The sequence below is a fragment of the Triturus cristatus genome, chromosome 12 (genome assembly GCF_964204655.1).
Source record: "Triturus cristatus chromosome 12, aTriCri1.1, whole genome shotgun sequence".
NCBI classification, from domain to species: Eukaryota; Metazoa; Chordata; class Amphibia; order Caudata; family Salamandridae; genus Triturus; species Triturus cristatus.
In genome coordinates this window covers 300,374,709-300,395,613 of record NC_140595.1, presented here as the reverse complement: position 1 = coordinate 300,395,613, position 20,905 = coordinate 300,374,709, and the positions used below count along the sequence as shown (strand labels likewise).

General features: G+C 44.9%; 1 protein-coding gene across 1 annotated transcript in view; it reads right to left on the bottom strand.

Annotated features, from left to right (window-relative positions):
- LOC146775926 (cytochrome P450 2C23-like) overlaps positions 1 to 19,988 on the bottom strand; it is a 768,862-nt gene extending 748,874 nt beyond the window's left edge. The window contains exon 1 of the mRNA XM_085639573.1: positions 19,688 to 19,988. Within this exon, the coding sequence (XP_085495699.1) occupies positions 19,688 to 19,849 (162 nt within the window). The 5' untranslated portion in view covers positions 19,850 to 19,988. The remainder of the gene's footprint in view (positions 1 to 19,687) is intronic.
- Between the last annotated feature and the right edge of the window lie 917 nt (positions 19,989 to 20,905).

The window sequence follows — 20,905 nt, the reverse complement described above, 5'->3', positions numbered from 1 at the left end:
AATATAAGTATTCTTTATATTCATATCCTTATTCAGAATAGACATTAGAAAAAATCTTTCTCATAAATATTCTCATTCATATATATATATCGGGTCTTGATCGAGTTAGGGTTGAAACGCGTAATGGCAGATTTGCTTGGCACGAAATAAAATTGGAATTTGCACTGACTTTTGGTGGTCCGCTTTTCGTCCTTTGGTCCGAGGGAGACTGGTGTTGGTGGCGAATTTCGTTTATCTACAGTACCGAGTTGCTTCAGCGGTACAAGCGGGACCCCTCCCCTGATTGGGCACAGCAGCAGGAAGCAGCCGGTTCTGGTTACCCGGAACTGATTACTGAAACTCCGATATATATATATATATATGTATATATATATATAATGTATATATGTATATATACATATTATCTACTGGCGGTCGCCAGTAGATAGTTATAGTTAGGACCGTGTTTCCATAGGAAATCTCAAAATTCTATTTTGAATAACTTTGGCGCCGGTTGACGAATCCTCGGGAAATTTTCAAAACTAATGGGGCGCTCCGTTCAGCTCCTACCCTGAAAGTCTCGGGGTGATTCGTCAAGCGGGGGCCGAGAAAAAAGGGGGGTCCCAAAACGCGTTTTCCCCATGCATTTTTCCATAGGACCTTTAGACGCAGCTACAGCCCGAACGGCTGAACAGAATTACTTGAAATTTGGCAGAGAAGTAGCCATAAGGTCAAGGAAGTGCCTTTTGCAGGTCTGGTGTAAATCTGTTCAGTATTTCCTGAGAAAATAGCATTTAAAAGCATATCAATATCTATACGCGCGCAGGGTGCGCGCACCGTGCCCGCACCGTGCGAGCACCCAAACGTGCGCGAGCGTAATTCTGATTGGTGGTTACATGTTAGTCAACGTTCGAATCGGTCGAAATCAGGAAGTGTCGGCCGCCATTTTGTTTGTTTTCAGTGCGAGAGTGAAAAAGGAAGGTGGCGAACGTGAAAAGGGGGCAGGGTAGAGAGTTCCTGACCCCCTAGCCTTTGTCAGGGGGTCCCTGAAGGACCCCGAAGGCAAAAAAAAAAATTTTTTTTTTAAATCTCGGGTGTGCGCGCACTGTGCGCGCACAGTGAAACCCCCCCCCCCCAAAAAAAAAATTTTTTTTTTTTTAAATCGCGGGGTGCGTGCACGGTGAAAACCAAAAACAAAAAATAATAATTTTAATACGTAGTTTATTGTAAAATAAATATAGAAAAAAAATAATAATACATAAATAAATTAGCATTTAAAAAAACGTACACATTCACTGCAAAAAACCATAGGTTTCACACACGTTATAGTTAGGAATTAGCATTTAAAAAACCTTGCAAATTCACTTAAAAAACCATAGGTTTCACACATGTTATAGTTAGGTGGATATTTCACTCGTAAAAAACCAATGAAATTCCCCCGTTATAGTTAGTTCAGATAACTATAACTCGCGCGACCGCCACTCTATCACAAGGATGATGTCATCAGTGATGTCATGAGTGATGCCACTGACCATGTCATGAGTGATGTAATATGTGACGTCATGAGCAGTGGATTGCGGGCGCGCGAGTTATAGTTATCTGAACTAACTATAACGGGGGAATTTCATTGGTTTTTTACGAGTGAAATATCCACCTAACTATAACATGTGTGAAACCTATGGTTTTTTAAGTGAATATATATATATATATATATACACAATGTCTCATAGATCATTATTACACATTACTCAGAGAATTACAATGCATATTAAACAAACAAAATTATTTTTGAAATGATTGCGCAATAAGTGATTGTTATATGTTGTGCGACTAGATCACATTGGCATATGGCTCAACATCTGTTTCGAAAAGTGTCCACGGTTCTAGGAGATTTGAGAACTGACCCCAGGCGAGGATGCCAACCAAGTTGATTCAGGCCTAGGTCACCTGGGCCTGCCTTATCGTGTATTTCTGACTCGGGGTTGAAGGGGAGGTCATATCAGAAGAATTCGGAGATTCGAGTTTGTTATTATACATACATATATATATATATATCATGGTGTACAACAACATCGTATTTAGCAATATTAACATTCTTGCATCTGACTTGTGAGGGACACCTAGTAAAGACTAGTGGAACTGCAGATTTGTGTAAGAATTAAATGCTTCTGCATTTGACTTGTGAGGGGCACCTAGTAACCATTAGTGGAACTGCAGCTTCATGAAATAATTTAAATACTTTTTAATTTGACTTATGAGGGACACTTAGTGAGGACTTGTGGAACTGTACCTTCATTTAAGAAAATAAATGCTTTTGTATATGACTTGTGAGGCCAACTATAGATCCACTTTATCCACTTGCGAAACCTTTATGTAAGAATGTTAAAGCTTCAAAGCTTCATGAAACTGCAACTCAGAGAAATAATTTGAAGATTTAGCATTTGCTTCCTAAGGTACACAAAATAAATTGGACCCACCTGGTTGGACTATTGTGTCCTCAATAGAAAGTGCATTGGAAAATGTGTCTAAATATGTTGATTCTGTTTTAGAAGAATTTGTGACTAGTTTTCTATTGTATGCTCAAGATACTAAGGACTTCTTCTGTAGATTTGAGGGGCTTAAGTGGGAGGATGACTTCTTTTCTATGACCAGAGCCACTGGAATTAGGCGATTTGCAGCACTTTTTGCATAGTTATAAATTTGACGTATTTGCCACATAATCCATCATCTGCCCCATAATCTGCAGATTTTATTTTTTAAAGTTTTTGTTTCTTTCTTAAACGGTTAAAAAGTTGCTAAAAATGCAGCAACACTTGGTGCCACGTATTGGAAGGCCCTTTTGCAAAGCTGGACTGGTCACCTTTCTGCTGCTTATTGCTACATTTGGGGGTTAGATGGGCACTAATGAGGTGTAACTAATACCCATACAGTGTTGCCAAGTTAAAAAACTGGAAAATAATGAAGTAATACTATTTCAAAATGTGCTGCATTATTCTGCATATTCGGCCTTTCCTGGCCACATAATTTACTCAACCCTGCCACATAACTTGGCCCTCTCCTGCTGCATAATTCCAGTGGCCCTGCTTATGACATTAGATATATGCTCTTTACATACAATCATTGAGCATGAAGCAGGTATTGTAAAACCCCGGGACGGCCGGCCATGGGTAGGACCTGTAAAAGAAGCCATCCGGACTAAGGGGCTCATTAGGATGGTGGATGGACTGGAGTCCATCTGCCATCCTGGTGTAAACCGGGACTGTCCGCCATGCATGCGGCGGTCCCGCACACCCAAACAGGATGCAACCGCCACCATGGTGGATGGTTCCTGCATTTTAACATTATGGCAGGTGCTGCTGACAGCAGCACTAGCCGTGGTATTAAAATGCCATGTTGTGCATTTCACTGTACTACGTTGCAGGCACCACACGGTGCCTGCCACATAGTGCTGTGAAATGTAGGGGGGTACCATGGGTACCCCCTAGTGCACCCTCACCTCCCACCAACACAAGGGGGGCCCGAAACGGGCTCCTGTCTCAAATCTCCACCAGCCTTTTTATGGCGGCATCGCCGCCATAGCAATCCTGGCCGTAGCCAGACTCATAATTTGGTGGATGGTGCCTGCTAGGCACCGCCACCATTTCTGGCTATAGGGACCATCCGCCAGGCAATCTGTAAGATTGCTTTTGGCGGACCCGTGTCAGACGGTCTTTGCGTCCGCCATGGTCCAAGCGCGATTCCCTCCGCCATCGTAATGTAGCAGGGGGAAAATCGCGGAACGATTGCAGAAGGACCGTGATCCTTCCACATGGCTGGTGGTGACGGGCCTTCCGCAATCGTAATCGGCCGCTGAGTTTGGTCTCTCTTACAACGTCAGCGAGCAGCCCGGCCTGTCCCTGATGGGGCAGAACCCTTCCCCCATTTCGGTGCACTCTTTTCCAGAAGGTATAATATATCTCTAGTTTTCACCACACATTAGGACTACTGTTGAGTCCTGACTTAAGGGGACGTGACTTCTCCTTTTTTCCAAACCCGATGCATGCCGCCCCCCTATGAGCAGATGAGGACACGTAGGTCCTGAAGAATTGCCTAGGTCCACACAGACTGAATAGGACATGAAACATTTCGACCTCCTGCTCAACTCACTCATTCAAAAACTGAAGCGGGTCCAATTTTCCCCCTCCAGTCCACAACTTTTTACTCAGTGTTTTTACTCATGGAACAGGTACTCCGCGAATAAATTATAATTCGAGAATCCAGTAGCCATTTTTAACCACACACACCATCCCACTTCTACTCACTGCACATAGGCTACCTCCACAACATCTTCTAGCTTCACACGGCAAACCGAGAAGACCTCCAGAAAAGAGCCCCCCTGCGGGGTCTGTTGGGCATTGGAGCGCCGGCCCAATGAGGAGCTGCCCTATGAAGCATGACACCCCTCGGTGTGTGTGAGGGCCCTTGCTCCTTATTGGAGCTATCCCTGCACAATCACGCATTGTCCTATCTAGCACCTGTTCGTAACTGACACTACATTCCTAGCCTGTCACACTGCTTCTCCCTTACCCCACAGGAACAGCATACTTTCTTGTTTTACCAAATTCCCATGGGGCATGTATACTGGACCTCCCAAGCCCCTGTCCCTCCTTGTGAGATTAATGTACTTCCCAAGAGCCATGTCCATACGGTACTTAGCCCATACAGAAATGATCATGATATGATCACACTGTTTAAAAAACAACATTTTCAACAACAGCTTCTTGGGACTGTGCCAAGCAGATTGATTCTAGCAAAGAATGAGTTTAGCAATAAAAGAAATAAAGAAGGTGGGGAACAGGAAACCACTCAGCATGTTTACAACCTACAACAGTGGATCTAAGCAGTCTATAATGTAATTCTAAAGTATTGGGAAATTCTGAAAAGTGGCTCTACTATACAGCTCTGCCAAGTACCACACATCAGGCATTAGACTAACGCATTTTAGTGAGGTGATCCACATCATCGCACTGAAATGCAATGTTGCACATTATAATAGCGTCACCTCAGCTGTCGCCTGGAGCGCTGCTATGGAAATGCACTATATAGGCTGCAGTGGCAGGTGCTGTGCATGCTGCTCCCATCAGGCTTGATGACACTGGCTCAGCTCTTCCTTCACAGTGCTACTATGCACCCCTGACGCAATCACATCAGAAAGGTCCGTAATGTGAGCTTTTTTAGACTCACTTGCACAGTGCAGCTGCTGCTGGGCAAATGGCAGCTCATCTCGCCACTCACACCATGGGTGGCGGTGGTATTATCCTCCAATGGGCCGACCCCCTTCGGCTCATTGTGAACCGACTGCTGGCTCACGCTGTGGCAATCATGAAGATCCACGGGGGCTCGGCCGAGCATGCAGTTACTTGCCTTCTTTTACTTTTGTCTCTAAGTCGGTCTGCAAGTGGGTGTGTGAATCTCTGTGTAGGTCTGTGAGTGAGTGTGTGAGTCTTTGACTGGGTCTGTGAGTGGGTGCGTGAGTCTCTGAGTAGGTTTGAGTAGATGTGTGAGTGTCTGACTGGGTCTGTGAGTGGATGCATGAGCCTCTAAGTAGGTCTGTGGGTGTGTGAGAGTCTGAATGGATCTGTGACTGGGTGTGTCAGTCTTTGAGCAGGTCTGTGATTGGGTATGTGAGTCTCTGAGTGGGTATGTGAGTGTCTGAGTGGGTCTCAGAGTGTAAGCATGAGCCTCTAAGTAGGTTTGTGAGTGGAGGTGTCAGTCTGTGTGTGGGTCTGTGAGTGGGTACATGAGTCTCTGAGTGGGTCTATGAGTGGGTGCGTTAGTCTCTGAGTGGGTCTGTGAGGAAGTGAATGAGTCTGAGTAGGTCTGTGAGTAGGTGTGTGCGTTTCTGTGTGGGTCTGAGTAATTGTGTGAGTCTTTGAGTTGGTCTGTGAGTGGGTGTGTGAGTCTCTGCATGGGTCTGTGAGTGAGCGCATGAGTCTCTGAGTGGGTGCATGAGTCTCCGAGTGGGTGCATGAGTCTCTGAGTAAGCCTGTGAGTAGATGTATAAGTGTCTGACTGGATCTGTGAGTGGGTGCATGAGAGTCTGACAGGATCTGTGGCTGGGTGCGTCAGTCTTTGAGCAGGTCTGTGATTGGGTATATGAGTGTCTCAGTAAGTCTCTGAGTGGAAGCGTGAGTCTCTAAGTGGGGCTGTGAGTGGGTGCATAAGTATCTGATAAGGTCTGTGAGTAATTGCATGAGTCTCCAAGTAGGTCTGTGAGTGGATGTGTGAGTCTGTGAGTGGGTCTATGAGTGGGTGCATTGAGTGTCTGAGTGAGTCTGTGAGTGTGTACATGAGTCTCTGAGTGAGTGTGAGACCAATTTGTAAAAATAAAGAACATTTTTAGAGACCAAGAAAACAGTTCTAAGGTAAATATTTTTCTAGTTATGATTTTTAAAGAGTTCGGGAAATGTATCCCATTTGTGCGCAATTACACACCATTGGAATCAACTGGAAGAAATAAAGAAAATGCATCTAAAATTAGGCAATGCTTTAATAAATATCATCGTCTTGTTGTAGGGCGATGTCCTGGACCAAGTCCAAAGTTCCAGCAGGAGAAGTTCTAGAGATTCCAGGATCGGGCAAAAGCAGAGTGCTGAGGGTTTTGGAAACTGATGTGCAAATATGAAGGGGGGCACTTGAAAATGCAATGAACAGAAGGAATTACAGTTGAATCCGGGGGGTCTCCTTGGAGGGAGGAGGTCGCAAGGCCCTGGGGATCATGGGAGTAGGGATGGTTAGTCAGTGCTCAGGCTGGGTGCAGAGCGAACAGGTCAGCCGGGCGTTGTGCATCTTTGAGTGTCCTCAAAGTCAGGAGCAGGCAGCTTGGAGAGGTGATCTTGGGACAGCTGGTTCACTGAGGAAGTGGGTCCTGGGTGTCTCAACATCTCCCTCAATGGATGCTTGCTTCTGGTGCTTTGGGAGACCGGTGTGGAATTTTCTTCTTGGTTTTTACCATTGAGGGTCTGGTACACCGGGAATTAGTACGCCATGACTCTGGTACCTCGAGACTTGGCAGCGAGGCAGATCTGACCCTGTGGAGCTGTTGTACCTCTTCTTGCTTTGGTGCTGCATCAAGGTCATTGAGAAACAGCAAGTCGACAAAGCCAACTTCACTGAATCGGTGCCTGCGGCGTGCAGGGGAGTGATATCTTTACTCCAAGTGAGCTTCTCATGATTTCTCGAAGGCTAGAGGTTCTTGGAGTTCTTTCAGGTTTCAGGATGACACAGCAGTAGGAAATGTTGAGTCCTTCTTGCAACTGGCAGGGCTTGGAGTCTTTTCTTTCTGCAGCAGGGCTTATGTTCTTGAGCAGCGGGTCGTCTTTGTCCTGGTCTACTTTGGTCCGATGAATCTCAGGTTCAGGTCTCAGGGAGTGTTACAAGAAGACAGCTAATAGCCAATGGGCTATCTACCTTTAGGGTGTTTACACCCTCTAGTGACCACTTCTTGGGTAAAGAAGCACTGCCCTAGCTCTGATTGGAGGTTTTCCCTAGGCCTGGGCGGAGTTCTCTGTAAAATGATAAAAAAAAACTCTGCACAGTTCCACAAGCGGCGGAGTGAGGCGCAAACTGCCATTCATGCTGATCTTCCTGCCGCTGGGGTAGAAATTCTACCCAAGAGGCAGCTCATGCTCCCCAACTTACTGTGGGTGTGCGCAAGGGGGGATGAAACACTGCTCTGCTACGCGGAGCGGAGTTTTCTGCACTCCGCGGAGCGCAGAGTGCAGAGAACTCCAAAAACTCAGTAAACAGAGCGGCGTTTACCACCCAGGCCTAGTTTTCTCACCATCTCAAGATGGTGGAATTTCAGGAGAGAGGTTTACCTGGCCTACCCTGGCCTAGGGGTGGTGCAAGGTAAGGGAGGACCCTCCTCCTCCTCTAACTAATTCTCCAACCTTTCCTCCTGCCACAAGTGGAGCAGGAAAGTGGGCCTGGCCTCCCCTACTATCTGGGGGTTCCTGGGTAGGATTTCAAAGGTGGTATTGCCTTTGACGTTTCCTGCCTGGAATGGCCATCCTGTCCTGGAAGAGGTGTGAACCCCACCCCCCTGCCCCCCCCTGCCCAGAGCAGAAATTCTTTCTGTCCTCTGGGAGCACTGGCTCTCACCCATGAGTTCAGAAACATGTCTGGTGGTGGCAGGCTGGTAAAAACCGGTCACAGACCTCACTAGTGTTTGGTTAGGTTTCAGGGAATCCTCTAAAAGTGTCTCCTGCATGAATGTATTAATAAATCCAACCCTGGCATCAGTGAGGATTTATTAAGACAAGCTGTTTGGTACGGAACATCTTAGAAATCAGTTAAGCTCTCATGGAGCTATGAAACTCCTGTTGACAAGTTTCCAGCCCATGTACTTTTTATAGCTTCCTTGTCACTTACAACACCTCAGAATGGACTGTACATTCTAGCGGCATCCCCGCTCATTCTGATATGCCCACACATAGGATATTGTACACCCCGCTCTAGGGCTAAAGGCCTGCAGTAGGGATCACTTACCTATATATTTTGCGGTGTAGGGTTGGCATAGCACACAGGACCCCGTGCCATGTCAACTCTTCAGATTTCCTGCACCGAGAAATGCAGCCTGCAATGGCAGAGTACATAGCTTTGGTGAAGGGGCCCTGGGGTGGCACAACCAGTGCTGCAGCCCCAGAGAACCCTCTTCAGTATCCATGCCCTAGGTACCAGGAGCACCACTTGCTAGGGACTTACAGGGGTAGCTGAAGTTGTCCCAATCATTGTACAGTGTTTTCGGAAAGAGATCTGGCACTGGGAACCTGGTTAGCAAGGACTCAGTGCACTTAAAGTTTGAAATTACATCTGGCATCGGGCACAATGTGTGGGCTAACCATGTAAAAAGAGGCACTTTCCTACAGTTAGGTTCTGATTTTAAACACACAAAACCAAAGAAATTCAGCAGTTATAGTTATACTTATCTTAAGAAACTATAACTCGTCCCCCCACTATGCACAGTTTTCTCATCAATAAATTTATTGGAAATGTAACAGTGATATTATCAATGATGTCATGAAGATGTCATGACTGATGTGGGATGATAGAAGTGCATGACTGGGGTGTGAGTCTCACTGAAAAAATCTTAAATTACATAATTGATGGCATCATCTAATGAATTTGACAGTTTACTATACGCTTTGGATACTGGCAGGTATCAGCAAACTACACCTAGACTCATTTTTCTGCCACCTCTGTAGTGTTAATGAGGATAGCCTTTTGCAAAAGGCAGGACATAAAACATATCTGTGAAAGCAGACACATTTAACAGAGATTTAAATCTTTTACTGGTGTTCGGGTATCTGTGAAACATAATGTCTCTGTAGTCATTAACCCAATCAGCAATTTATTCAACTTTAAATACTAATGTAAAGAGTATTTGGCCATTTTTTATGTTGATGAGATGTACATGTTAAATACCTACTCTGATGTAGCAATTTAAATCAACAGCTTCACATCTATGTTTTAACCCCATGTTGATGAAAATGCCTAACACATTTGCTTGAAACGAGTATAAGGGTGTACACCATTACTACATGTGATATCATTCTGTGACTTGAACAGATTGTGAGTCACTCATAGATCATATATGCAATGTGTAACATCTCAGATTTTTCATTGAAATTCTGGAAAAAAATATCTGTATCTTAAAAATCTTCAATTTATAGAAAATTGTCAATAGCTCTACATGACAACTCTTTAACGTCAGTATGTGCACAGAAATCCAGTGGTGAATAATGAATTGTAAACATTAGATTTTCTTTTCTCACATGTTTTGGCAACAGGACTTTGATTGTAACCACAACCTATTTGCAGTGCCGGACTGGGAACCGAAACCGGCCCTGGCAAACTGCTTTGCCGGCCCTCAAGTGAGGGGTGCGGCCGAGCTGTTTTCAAGGGCCGGTTTCGGACGATTTTGTTACAGGGGGCGATATTTCAGGTCCTCGGTAACAAAAACGGTCCCCCAGGAGCCCAAAACCGCACCCACCCTGGCAGCCCACTGGGGAAACGCCCGGTGTCCGCTAAGACCAGTCGGGTCGTGTCTATTTGTAATATACATGCACAACTCACACTAATTGCCCTCTGTCTCTATCATGCTGTTTACTCCTAAAATGTTGCTGATAGCTAAGCTGTGCCTTATATACATGTTATCACACTTTATCAAATCAGACTTGTCTCAAGGACTACACTATTTATATTTCATGGATGCACACGTGCATACAGTCAATGTATGCTGTAAATGTTTGTGAACTATTTACAAACTACATTTTTTCTAAAGTGATTGAGCAGTTTATAGAGTAATCTGAGTAACAGTATCTTGGATTATGTCATGAGTGATGTCACCAATGATGTCATTTAAGATGTTATCAGTGATGTCATCAACAATGTAATTTGACATGCAATGAGTGATGTAATATGTGAGGTCATTAGCAGTGTGTGGCAGGAGCACCAATTATAGTTGGGTCACTGAACTATAACTGATTAATTTCAGTGTTTTCTTTTTTTGTTAGGCATTATGTAACTATAAAATTATTTTAACCTTTAGTTTTTTCAGTGAATTACTAGTTTTTTTGGTTTTTTTATAGAAAGCTAAGATAGTATTACCATACTTAACAATATCACTCTAACCGTTGTTTTTGTCAGTGAATTTATGGAGTTTTTTTAATGCTAGGAAACATCATATTACCATACTTGACTATTACGTCTATTTAACCTTTTGTTTTTTTCAGTGAAATTCTAGGGGTTGTTTGAATATATATTCAACCAGCATCTCCACTGTGCACAGCCTTCTGTTCTGAGTGCTGACACAGGCACACCTGTGGTGGTGGCCAACCCACTGCAGCCTGCCCTTGTTGGTCAGCTTACTGCCACTGCCACTGCTCTCTCCTGCTTTCCATCCATTCTCCATCTCATGGCCCTACCCCATCCTCCTGCCCTCCATGGTCAACTTGCTGCCTCTGCCCCCACCCCACTGCCATTTATTTTCCATGTGCGTGCTCCTGCCCGTTTTGCCTGTCCTTCAGGGACCATTGTGCTACCTCTGCCCATTTCAGCCTGTCCACAGTGGCCAGCTTGCCTCTGTCCTCTGTTCTCCACGTGCATGTCGCTGCCCCTCCCTTCTACCCTCCACGGTCCAGTGAGCTGATCTTCCCCCTCCCTCCTGCCTTCCATGGTCCTTGTGCTGCGTCCTCCCATGCAGGACTTTCATCTACGGTTTGCATGCTGTCCCTGCCACCCTCCTTCTTGCTCTCCATTGCGCAAATCTGTCTCTGCCTTCTCTCTCCTGACCTGTGTGGTCTTTTGTGCAGCTACTGCCCTTCCCGCTTACATTATGAGCTTAGCTTGCTACTCCTATCTACTTCCTCCATGCCCTCTGTTGTACAAGTTCATGTCCCTATCCCCTTGCACTTGCCCTCATGGTCCTATGTGCTGCCATTTCGCCTCCTGCTTGGCTTAAGTGGCTAGCCTGTTGTCACTGCCCTCCCCCCCTCTTCCTGCCCGCCGTTGTCCTAGTCCATGCTCCAGCCCCTTCACTCCAGCCCTGCGTAGTCTGTTGTGCTGCTAATGCCACTCCAGGCTGCCCTGCATGACAATTTGCTGTCCTAGCCTTGCTCCCCATATTGTCTTTGTACATGCCCCTGCCCCCTCCTCCTTGCTCTCCATGGTTCATTGGCCAGCTACTGTCTCTCCTACCTGTCATGCGCAATCCATTGTACTGCCACTGTCCTCCTCACTTGTCCAATATTGCCAGTTTGATGCCCTTGTCTCTGCCGCCTCCTCCTTGGCTTTAATTTGAGTCCCTGCCCCTATACCCAACTCCTGTCCCGCATTGTCTGTTGTGCTGCCACTGACCCTCCTACCTGACCTGCATGGTTTGCTGTGCTGCCATTCCCCACCCTGCATTGATTACATTGCTGTTGCTGCCCCCTATCCTCTGTTGTCTGAATACGGCCCCTACCTCCCCCCTTCTGCCCTTCATGGTCCTTTGTGCATGCCTCAGCCCCCTCCCTATTGTCCACCATGATCTTCTGCGCTGCTGCTAACCCTCCTGCCTTGCCTGTGTGGTCTATTGTGCTGCCACTACCTCTACCGCCTTCCCTATGTGGTCAGCTTGCTGCCCTGACACCTCCCTTCTGCTCTCCATTGTCTGAGTCTGTGCCCCTACACCAGTCATCCTGCCCTCCATCGTCCGTTGTGCTGCCACCTCCCCTCCCTCCTGGCATTCACAGTTTGTTGTTCTTCCACACACTATGTCACATGTCCTGCATGGCTGGCTTTCTGCTCCTGCCCACCATATCTATGTAGATATAAGATGATGCATGCAAAGGAATTTACTTCAGCGCGCTCTCACCATGTCTGCATCATGATTTGCACTCCGCTCAGAGGCGTAGCAATCAATAGTGAAGTAGGTGCAGTGGCACCACGGCCCAGGAGGGTGAAGCACCTTCTGCACCTGAATTATGGCTGCTTTATGCTACCAATTTACTGTAAGTCCTTCATCACGCATTCTGTCCTCTTATTCTGCCCCCGCTCCACTTCCCTCTCTCCCTCCTTCACCGCCTGGGTACTCCACTTTCTAGTTGGGACATCTTTGGATGCACTACTCCATCTTCTCTCCCCCTAAGCTTTTCTCCGGTCTTTATTAATTTGCTTTCCCTGTAGATTCTTTATACCTCCGCTCCCTCTCGCTATACCATAGTCATCTTGAACCCCTTTTTACCCACCTTCCCTACTATCCTCATAACTATTCTCCCCCTCTCGCATATTTCCTTCAGCACGTCACTTCAATCGTCTTGACCCCTTTTTACCCTCCTATTGTTTCTATCCTCGTACCAATTTATGATAATTCTTCCCCTTCTCTCCCCCTTCTCGCTTTCCCTCACCAACCCAGGCTAACTTCCCAGGCAATTCTGTCATCTACCTGTCCTGAAGAGATCCCACTATTGCCACAGGGATCGAAACGTCGTCGACAACCATCTCTAAACTCCTCAATAATTGTTATCCAAATGTTGGAGTATGAGATGCTTAACTGACTTTTTGTTACTGCCTATTTATCTGCACTAAAAAAGTCACCTTTTAAAGTCACTTGCCTGGGTTTTGGAAATCGGCTGATTTCCCTTTTACCCTGCCACAGTTAAACTCACTCACTGTTTTGTTATTTTTGCCTTTTTACAATTGTTTCGCATTGAACAATATTCCTTCCATTGACTTTATACATAAACCCGATTTCTCATTGTATTAATTGCGGTAGTTTATTTATTCTTTTTGAATGGGACCGTTGTTCCATATAAATATGTATCTACCCTTGGTCCCGTCCGACTCCTAGGGTTTCCTTGTCTCTTACCTCGTACCTTAGCGCAATCGCTGGATTGCAAGGAATTGCTTATTCTTCCTCCCACTAGGTTTTTAAGTGGGTTTTTTCCCCCTTCACACATTAAATTTCCGTGTTTCTCCCCCTCCTTCCCACCTCAGGGCATGGCACAACACGCTCCCTTATACTCAGATGACTATATTAAAAGAATATTAGAAGGCCCTTCCCTGTTCACTGAAACTACCGAGAATACAGGCACTACTGAAAACACCATCTTTGAACAACTTGAGAAGTCCACCAAAAAATTCATCAGGCTCCAGTTGATGGTTCGCATGCTCACCGAGTACCTTAAATCTGATACAATTCCCGTAGGGCTCCAAGTCCGTAATATACCAGGAGTCTTTACTGACATCAAGAAATATCTCACTGGTTTCAGTCACATCGGCACCACATGCTCAAGACCCTGGATGGTCTTTGGAATTGACATAGCTAATGAAGAAGCTAAAAAACTAGAGATAGAAATTAAGGACATTGAGAGACAGATTAAAGAGAATAGTGCACTTACAGATGCAAAGAACTTACTAGACAAAGTTGAGAAAACCCTCTCTGAATTCCATAGAATTGAACAAAACAAAAAAATCGTCAAAGTCAAACGAGACGTCAAGAATTATAAAATAGAAAGGACCTAGCCCTACTTGGTTGAGGATTTTTACACCAACAGAGCATACTTAGGCCCCAGAACACAGCGACCCTGGGATAGATTTAACAAACAACAAAACATAGTTGGCTTCTCCGACACCTCAGCTGAATCCTCAGACAATTCTGACTCCACTGAAGGCCTCAGTACATCTAGAAATAGAGCTAACAACCCTAATTTTTTAGGACAAGACCAGGGCCGTCTACCCAACCGCGGCACGCCCCACCTTCCTCGTTGGCACAGTGCCCCTGGGGACAGACAAACACGCCAAAGGTACTACCAATGGTGATAAATACTAGCTCCTACACTGAATCCGTCAACCCTGACCCCATTGAAAATATATCTGAACAGGAAATCATTCCCATATTCAACCTCTCTACCCACCTGCTTTCTGATAAAGAAATCACACTACTCAGCAAAGGCTTGTCTTTTGTCCCCACCATCAGACCTGATTACCTCCAACTCCAGATTGAGCTGTTACGCTTCTTTGGAAAGATACACCTTCATGCCTTCTTTCTGAACAAACCATACACACATTTACCACATTTCGCCCTCCCTCCACCTGCTCCCCGCCGCCTCACAGCGTCCCAGCTGAAATCCTTACCTTTGAAAAACTGATTCTCAATGACATTGCTGAACTTGAACACAGACGTACATACATCCCTTATAACCTTTCACTGTCAGAGAAAAACGCCATGCAGGGACTCAAACAAATGGGCAATTTGACAATTAAACCAGCGGACAAGGGCGGTGGTATTGTCATCCAAAACACCGGTTCCTACAAACAGGAAATACTGAGCCAACTCTCTAGAACAGACCACTACTTAAGACTGCCTACTGATCCCACCAAGGAGATTCAAAAGCTTATTTTGGACATCACTGAAGAAGTCATGGCACAAGGCTTTCTGAACAAGAACAAATTCCAGTTTCTTAATACTAAATGCCCCGTACACCGGTGATTTACACTTTACCCAAGGTACATAAAAACTCTACCACACCCCCGGAATGCCCCATTGTCTCTGGGTGCGGTTCGATTCTAGAACCACTGGGAAGGTACATTGAGCATTTTATCAAAGATTTTGTCCCCACTACGCAATGCTACATCAAGGACACCATGGCCATGGTTAACCTTGTAGAGGAACTCCCTTTCGATCCCCTCAATAGCTTTCTCTGCACTCTCGATGTTGAGGCGCTTGACACTAACATTCCCCATGATGAAGGTATTGACGTCATTAGATTGACCCTCAACACTTGACCACAACCCCACATCGTCCCGACTTCTTTTATTATTCACCTCCTCAAGATCTGCCTCACTAAGAATTTTTTCCTTTTTGATGTCACTTTTTATCAACAAGTGAAAGGTACCAGCATGGGCGCAGTTTTCGCTCCTAATTTTGCGATACTTTATATGGATTGGCTGGAGACAAACAGAATACTATCCCCTCACAACCCTTTCAGGTCCCACATTCTAGAATGGAAGCGCTACATAGATGACATTTTTCTCATCTGGAACAGTACTGCAGACCACCTCTCTCAATTCCACAACTGGCTTAATCTTCATAGCAATGGCCTTAAATTTACTGTCAACAGCAGCAAAGAACAGATAGCATTCCTAGACCTGTCCATCATTGCTCTCGATGGGGGCCTTTATACCACTCTTTACCGTAAACCCACTGAAAAAAACCCCACTTTATTGTCATACAGCAGCCACCACACCAGAGCCCTCCGTGACTCACTCCCTTACTCACAGTTTCTTTGCATACGGCGCAACTGCTTCTTTAAGCAAGACTATTTTTCGGAAGCCAACCTGCTATTAAAAAAATTGACCAGCAGAGGCTACCCACGTAAATTAGTGAAGAGATCATTCAAATGAGCCTGGTATTGCCCTAGGGAGACTCTACTTACCCCCAAAGAAAAGAAAAATGATGATAAACTTGTATGTGTCAATACATTTACACCGATTTCCAACATAGTGAAAAAATGTATCATCAGAAACTGTCCCACATTAAATGCTGGCAACCTCAAAATAGAACGCCCTCTTTTTGCTTTAAAAAAAAAACAAGAGTATTAAAGACCACTTGGTTAGGGCTACTCTCCCTGACGTCAAAAGGGACCCTACCCTCAGAACCTTCTGTAATCTATCGCCTTTAGTAGGCCATTTCAAATGTGCTGGCTGCAGTGTGTGTAGGCTCACATCGGACACTAAAAAATGTGTGCATACTAACATTAACATCACCCTTAGTCATTTCTCCAATTGCAATACCACTAATGTTATATATGCCATAACTTGTCCATGTAACCTGATTTATGTGGGACAAACAACACAGAAGATTAGAATCCGGATTTGCCAACATAGAAGCCGGATTCTTTGCAAAACTGCTAATGCGCCTCTTGTTGAACATTTCACACAACTGAATCACACTGAGGACGACATGAAATGGCAAGTTATTAGTGTGATCGTACAATCCTCAAGAAACATGAACATTGCTGCTGTTCTCAACAAGGAAAAACTCAAATGGATAATTCGTACTGACAGCCTCCACACAGGACTGAACCGTTTGGAGGATTGGTCTAATCTGCTTTAACTTCTTCCTTATTCTTTGACTGCCTTCTAATGAGCTTGCACCCAGTTACTCCTTGCCCTCCCATCCCTCCTGCCCCCTCCTTCATTCCCCTTTGCCACTGCACGCCCTTTTTTCAACTTCTTTCTATTTAATTTTATTATTACTTCCTCCCTTTATTTTGCTTTCCAACATGATTAATCTTGTCCTGCTTTTGGCTCCCCCTGCCTCCCCTCCCCGATTCTCACCTGCATTGACCCTTCGCCCACTCCCTTCAGCTCTCTCTATCTTCCCACATCCAGCCTCACTCACCCCTCCTCCTTCTAACACAATTACTGTCCCCGCATTAAGCATTACTCTTGGCTTTCTTCACTCTTTCCTTCCCCCTTCCCCCTTCCCTTATGACCACCTCTTTTGGTTCCTCTCTACCATTCCATCATGGCCGCCGCTATCCCTCTTCGACTGTTGTCTCTCTTCCCTTGCCACTAATGGGCGCTCCTATTTCTTCTTTCGCCCCCTCCCGGCTCCTTCGACCCGCTCGCAATCTACGAGCCTCTACACTAACCAGACTGATTCCGGTCCTTCGAGCACTCGCATCTGCTTCTAATTACCCGGTAAGCCTTTTTCAGTCCCAGCGTTCCCTCCATCGTGTCAGGTGGCCCCCGCATCGGCATTTTCCTCACTTTATCCCTGCCTTTCCCTGCAGGGACACCGTGCAATCAACACGCAACTTTCCTCTGGACTCCCGCCTCGCTCGGGACTCGAGGACCCTCCGTTGCTCCTCCTGTGAGCCTCCGTCCCCACGGCCGCCTACTACCCGCCGTACCCGCACCTCTGGCATCGGCCTCCTCCCCCCCTGACCCTGTGTGGTGACTACACCCCTTGGATTTCGCCGGTTGTCAATTTTGACGCATCCGGCTATCGTTACTGTAAGTCCTTCATCACGCATTCTGTCCTCTTATTCTGCCCCCGCTCCACTTCCCTCTCTCCCTCCTTCACCGCCTGGGTACCCCACTTTCTAGTTGGGACATCTTTGGATGCACTGCTCCATCTTCTCTCCCCCTAAGCTTTTCTCCGGTCTTTATAATTTCTCTTTCTCTGTAGATTCTTTATACCTCCGCTCCCTCTCGCTATACCATAGTCATCTTGAACCCCTTTTTACCCACCTTCCCTACTATCCTTATTACTATTCTCGACCCTCTCGCATTAAGAAACAGATTACTAAACATCATGCACGAGGGGCATGGGGGTATGTCAGCTATGAAGAGAAGGATTAGAGTAGATTTTTGGTGGCCTGGTATGGATGTGCAAATTGAACGTTTTGTTCGAGATTGCATGGCTTGTGCGTGTAGCGACAAGACTCATTCTTCGCAAGAAACTTCTATAAGTGCGTCGCCCATGCCTAAAGGTGCATGGGATAAATTAGCCATTGATATATGTGGACCTTTCGATATCTTAAATGCATCAGAGAGATTTGCCATAGTTATGGTAGATTACTTTTCTAAGTGGCCAGAAGTTGCTTTTGTTAAGGAGGTCAAGACTGCAAATGTTATTTCATTTTGTGAAGACATTTTTAGAAGAGAAGGTTGTCCCACTGAACTTGTTACGGATAATGGACCCCAATTCATATCAGAGGAATTTGAGAGTTTTCTGAGGAAGTGGGGAATCAAGCACACTACCACGCCAGTTTATCATCCGAGGGGAAACGGGTTGGTGGAGCGTTTCAACAGAGTACTGGTTGAATGTATCCAATTGGCATGCAAAAACAAAGAGTTATGGAGACAGTGTGTCAAGGACATGTTGTGGTCGTACCGCACAACTCCACATTCTGTGACTAGAGAAACGCCTTTTTCTTTACTTAAGGGAAGGATTCCTTGTTCCGTGGCTGTTCCACTTTGGATGAATAGGGCGGGAATATACAATGCCAACTTAGAGAAAATGCGGGATAGAGTAGAAACATATCAAAAAAATTATTGTGATCGCTTTAATGAAAACATTGTGAAGCCAAAACGTTGTTTCATGCAAGGAATGTTTGTGAGAGTATTTGTTGGAGACAAGGCAAAAAAGGGGCATTCTAAATGGTCTTTTCCCAAAAAAATTATTGTTGTTAAGGGTAACAGTGTTATGTTGGATGATGGAAATTGGTGGAACACTAGGAAGGTATCACCATGCTCTGATACTGAAATTGTTTTGCCTCCAAGTGCTGAACAAAATATTGTTGCATGCAGAGTTAAGACTGATCTTGTTGGATTGCCTGTTGCTAAGGTCAGAACAAATGTAAGACAACGTACAATGCCTGCAAGATATAAAGATTACGTATGTACATAATTTTGTTTTATTTTTGTTTTAAAGAGGGGAGATGTGTTGTATTTTACATAGCTTGCTTTATGTTAGTTACCATGGTTTGTCATGATGTCATGAGGTAATGGAATACTGCAGTCCCCTAGCAACATCCATCTGGAGGATAAACGGGTGGCAGAGGAGTTGCAGTTGGACTTGTAAGCAGTTATGTCCCAGGGGTCTGTACTATACTACCAATAAACTCCTGTTTCATCAAGAGGCGTGTGTCACCTACTTCATAAAAGAAACGTCGTCGACAACCATCTCTGAACTCCTCAATAATTGTTATCCAAATGTTGGAGTATGAGATGCTTAACTGACTTTTTGTTACTGCCTATTTATCTGCACTAAAAAAGTCACCTTTTAAAGTCACTTTTTGGGTTTTGGAAATCGGCTGATTTCCCTTTTACCCTGCCACAGTTAAACTCACTCACTGTTTTGTTATTTTTGCCTTTTTACAATTGTTTTGCATTGACCAATATTCCTTGCATTGACTTTATACATAAACCCGATTTCTCATTGCATTAATTGCGGTAGTTTATTTATTCTTTTTGAATGGGACCGTTGTTCCTTATAAATATGTATCTACCCTTGGTCCCGTCTGACTCCTAGGGCTTCCTTGTCTCTTACCTCGTGCTTTATGCTACCAAACAATGGGAAATGGAGCCCATTATCCTTGCAAGCATCATAGCCCATTGTACCCTTACTACACCATTGACTTCGTTTGGACGAAGTGAGGGAGAGCATACTTACTTTGTTCAAGTCCTTCATCGGAGCCTTAGAGTTAAACTGCAGCAGGTTTCCAATGACAGGCAGAGTCCATGGTCCAGGGGGGAATCTGCTGGGGCGGGCTGCGCGCCAAAATAGGAAAGACAAAAACACTGCAGCCAGCAATAGCAGCTCAATAAAATCCATGGCGACTCAGCATAGAATGCAAAGATTTGTTGAGACTGAACAGCACTTTCTTCTTCCAGCTTACCAGGCTCTGCTGTAATCATGAAACAGAGGCAGTTTCATATAGTCATCCTTCCCGCTGCTCATTTAGGAAACAAGTACTTTTGACTTTGACCCAGACCTGCATGTGATTGCCATTACAGAGGTTTGGCAGACTAGTGTTGTTTACCAATGTGTGTCGTAATTGATGTTTGAAATTTCACCTCAGAAGTGGGGACATTTTGTTTCAAAACACTTTTTAACTTTCACATTCTTGCATTTCTTTATATATTTAATCTTAAACTTAAGTGGTTTGTTATTGCTGGCAGCAAACCATGTAAAAAGAACGATTACATTTACCTGTGGGAAAAATTAGCTACAGGGGACCCTTGAAGAATTTGTCACCCTGAATTTCATAAAGTGAGTCAGAGCGCTCCCGCACGTCACTGCGGAATAAAATGGACACCATTGTGTTATGAAGCCAAAGTTAACCCCTTCGCTGCTAGGCCTTTTCCCCTCCTGTGCTAAGCCTTTTTTGGGCTATTTGGGGTAGTGCGCGCTTAGGCCTCTGTAACTTTTTGACCACATTAGGTATCCACGCCAAATTTGCGTCCTTTTCTTCCAACATCTTGGGGATTCTAAAGGTACCCAGGGTTTGTGGATTCTCCTAGAGGGTTCCCAGAAATTAGTCAAAATACAGATTTTTTTTTTTTTTTTGTGAAAAATGGGAAAAACGGGCTGCAAATGAAAGCTTCTGGGTTTTTCTCTGCAAATGGTATCAAAAAAGGGTTTGTGGGGCTGAAATCACCATTTCTCCAGCTTTTAGGGAATGACAGAATTTTGTTAGAAAACCAACATTTTTTACACAGTTTTGGCATTTTTCTGGGACATACCCTATTTTTGCTATTTTTTGTGCTTTCAACCTCCTTCCAGTTAACGGTAGAAATGGGTACAAAAACAATAATGGATCCTGGAAAGCTATACATTTTTGAAAAGTAGACAAAATTCTGAATTCAGCAAGGGGTCATTTGTGTAGAT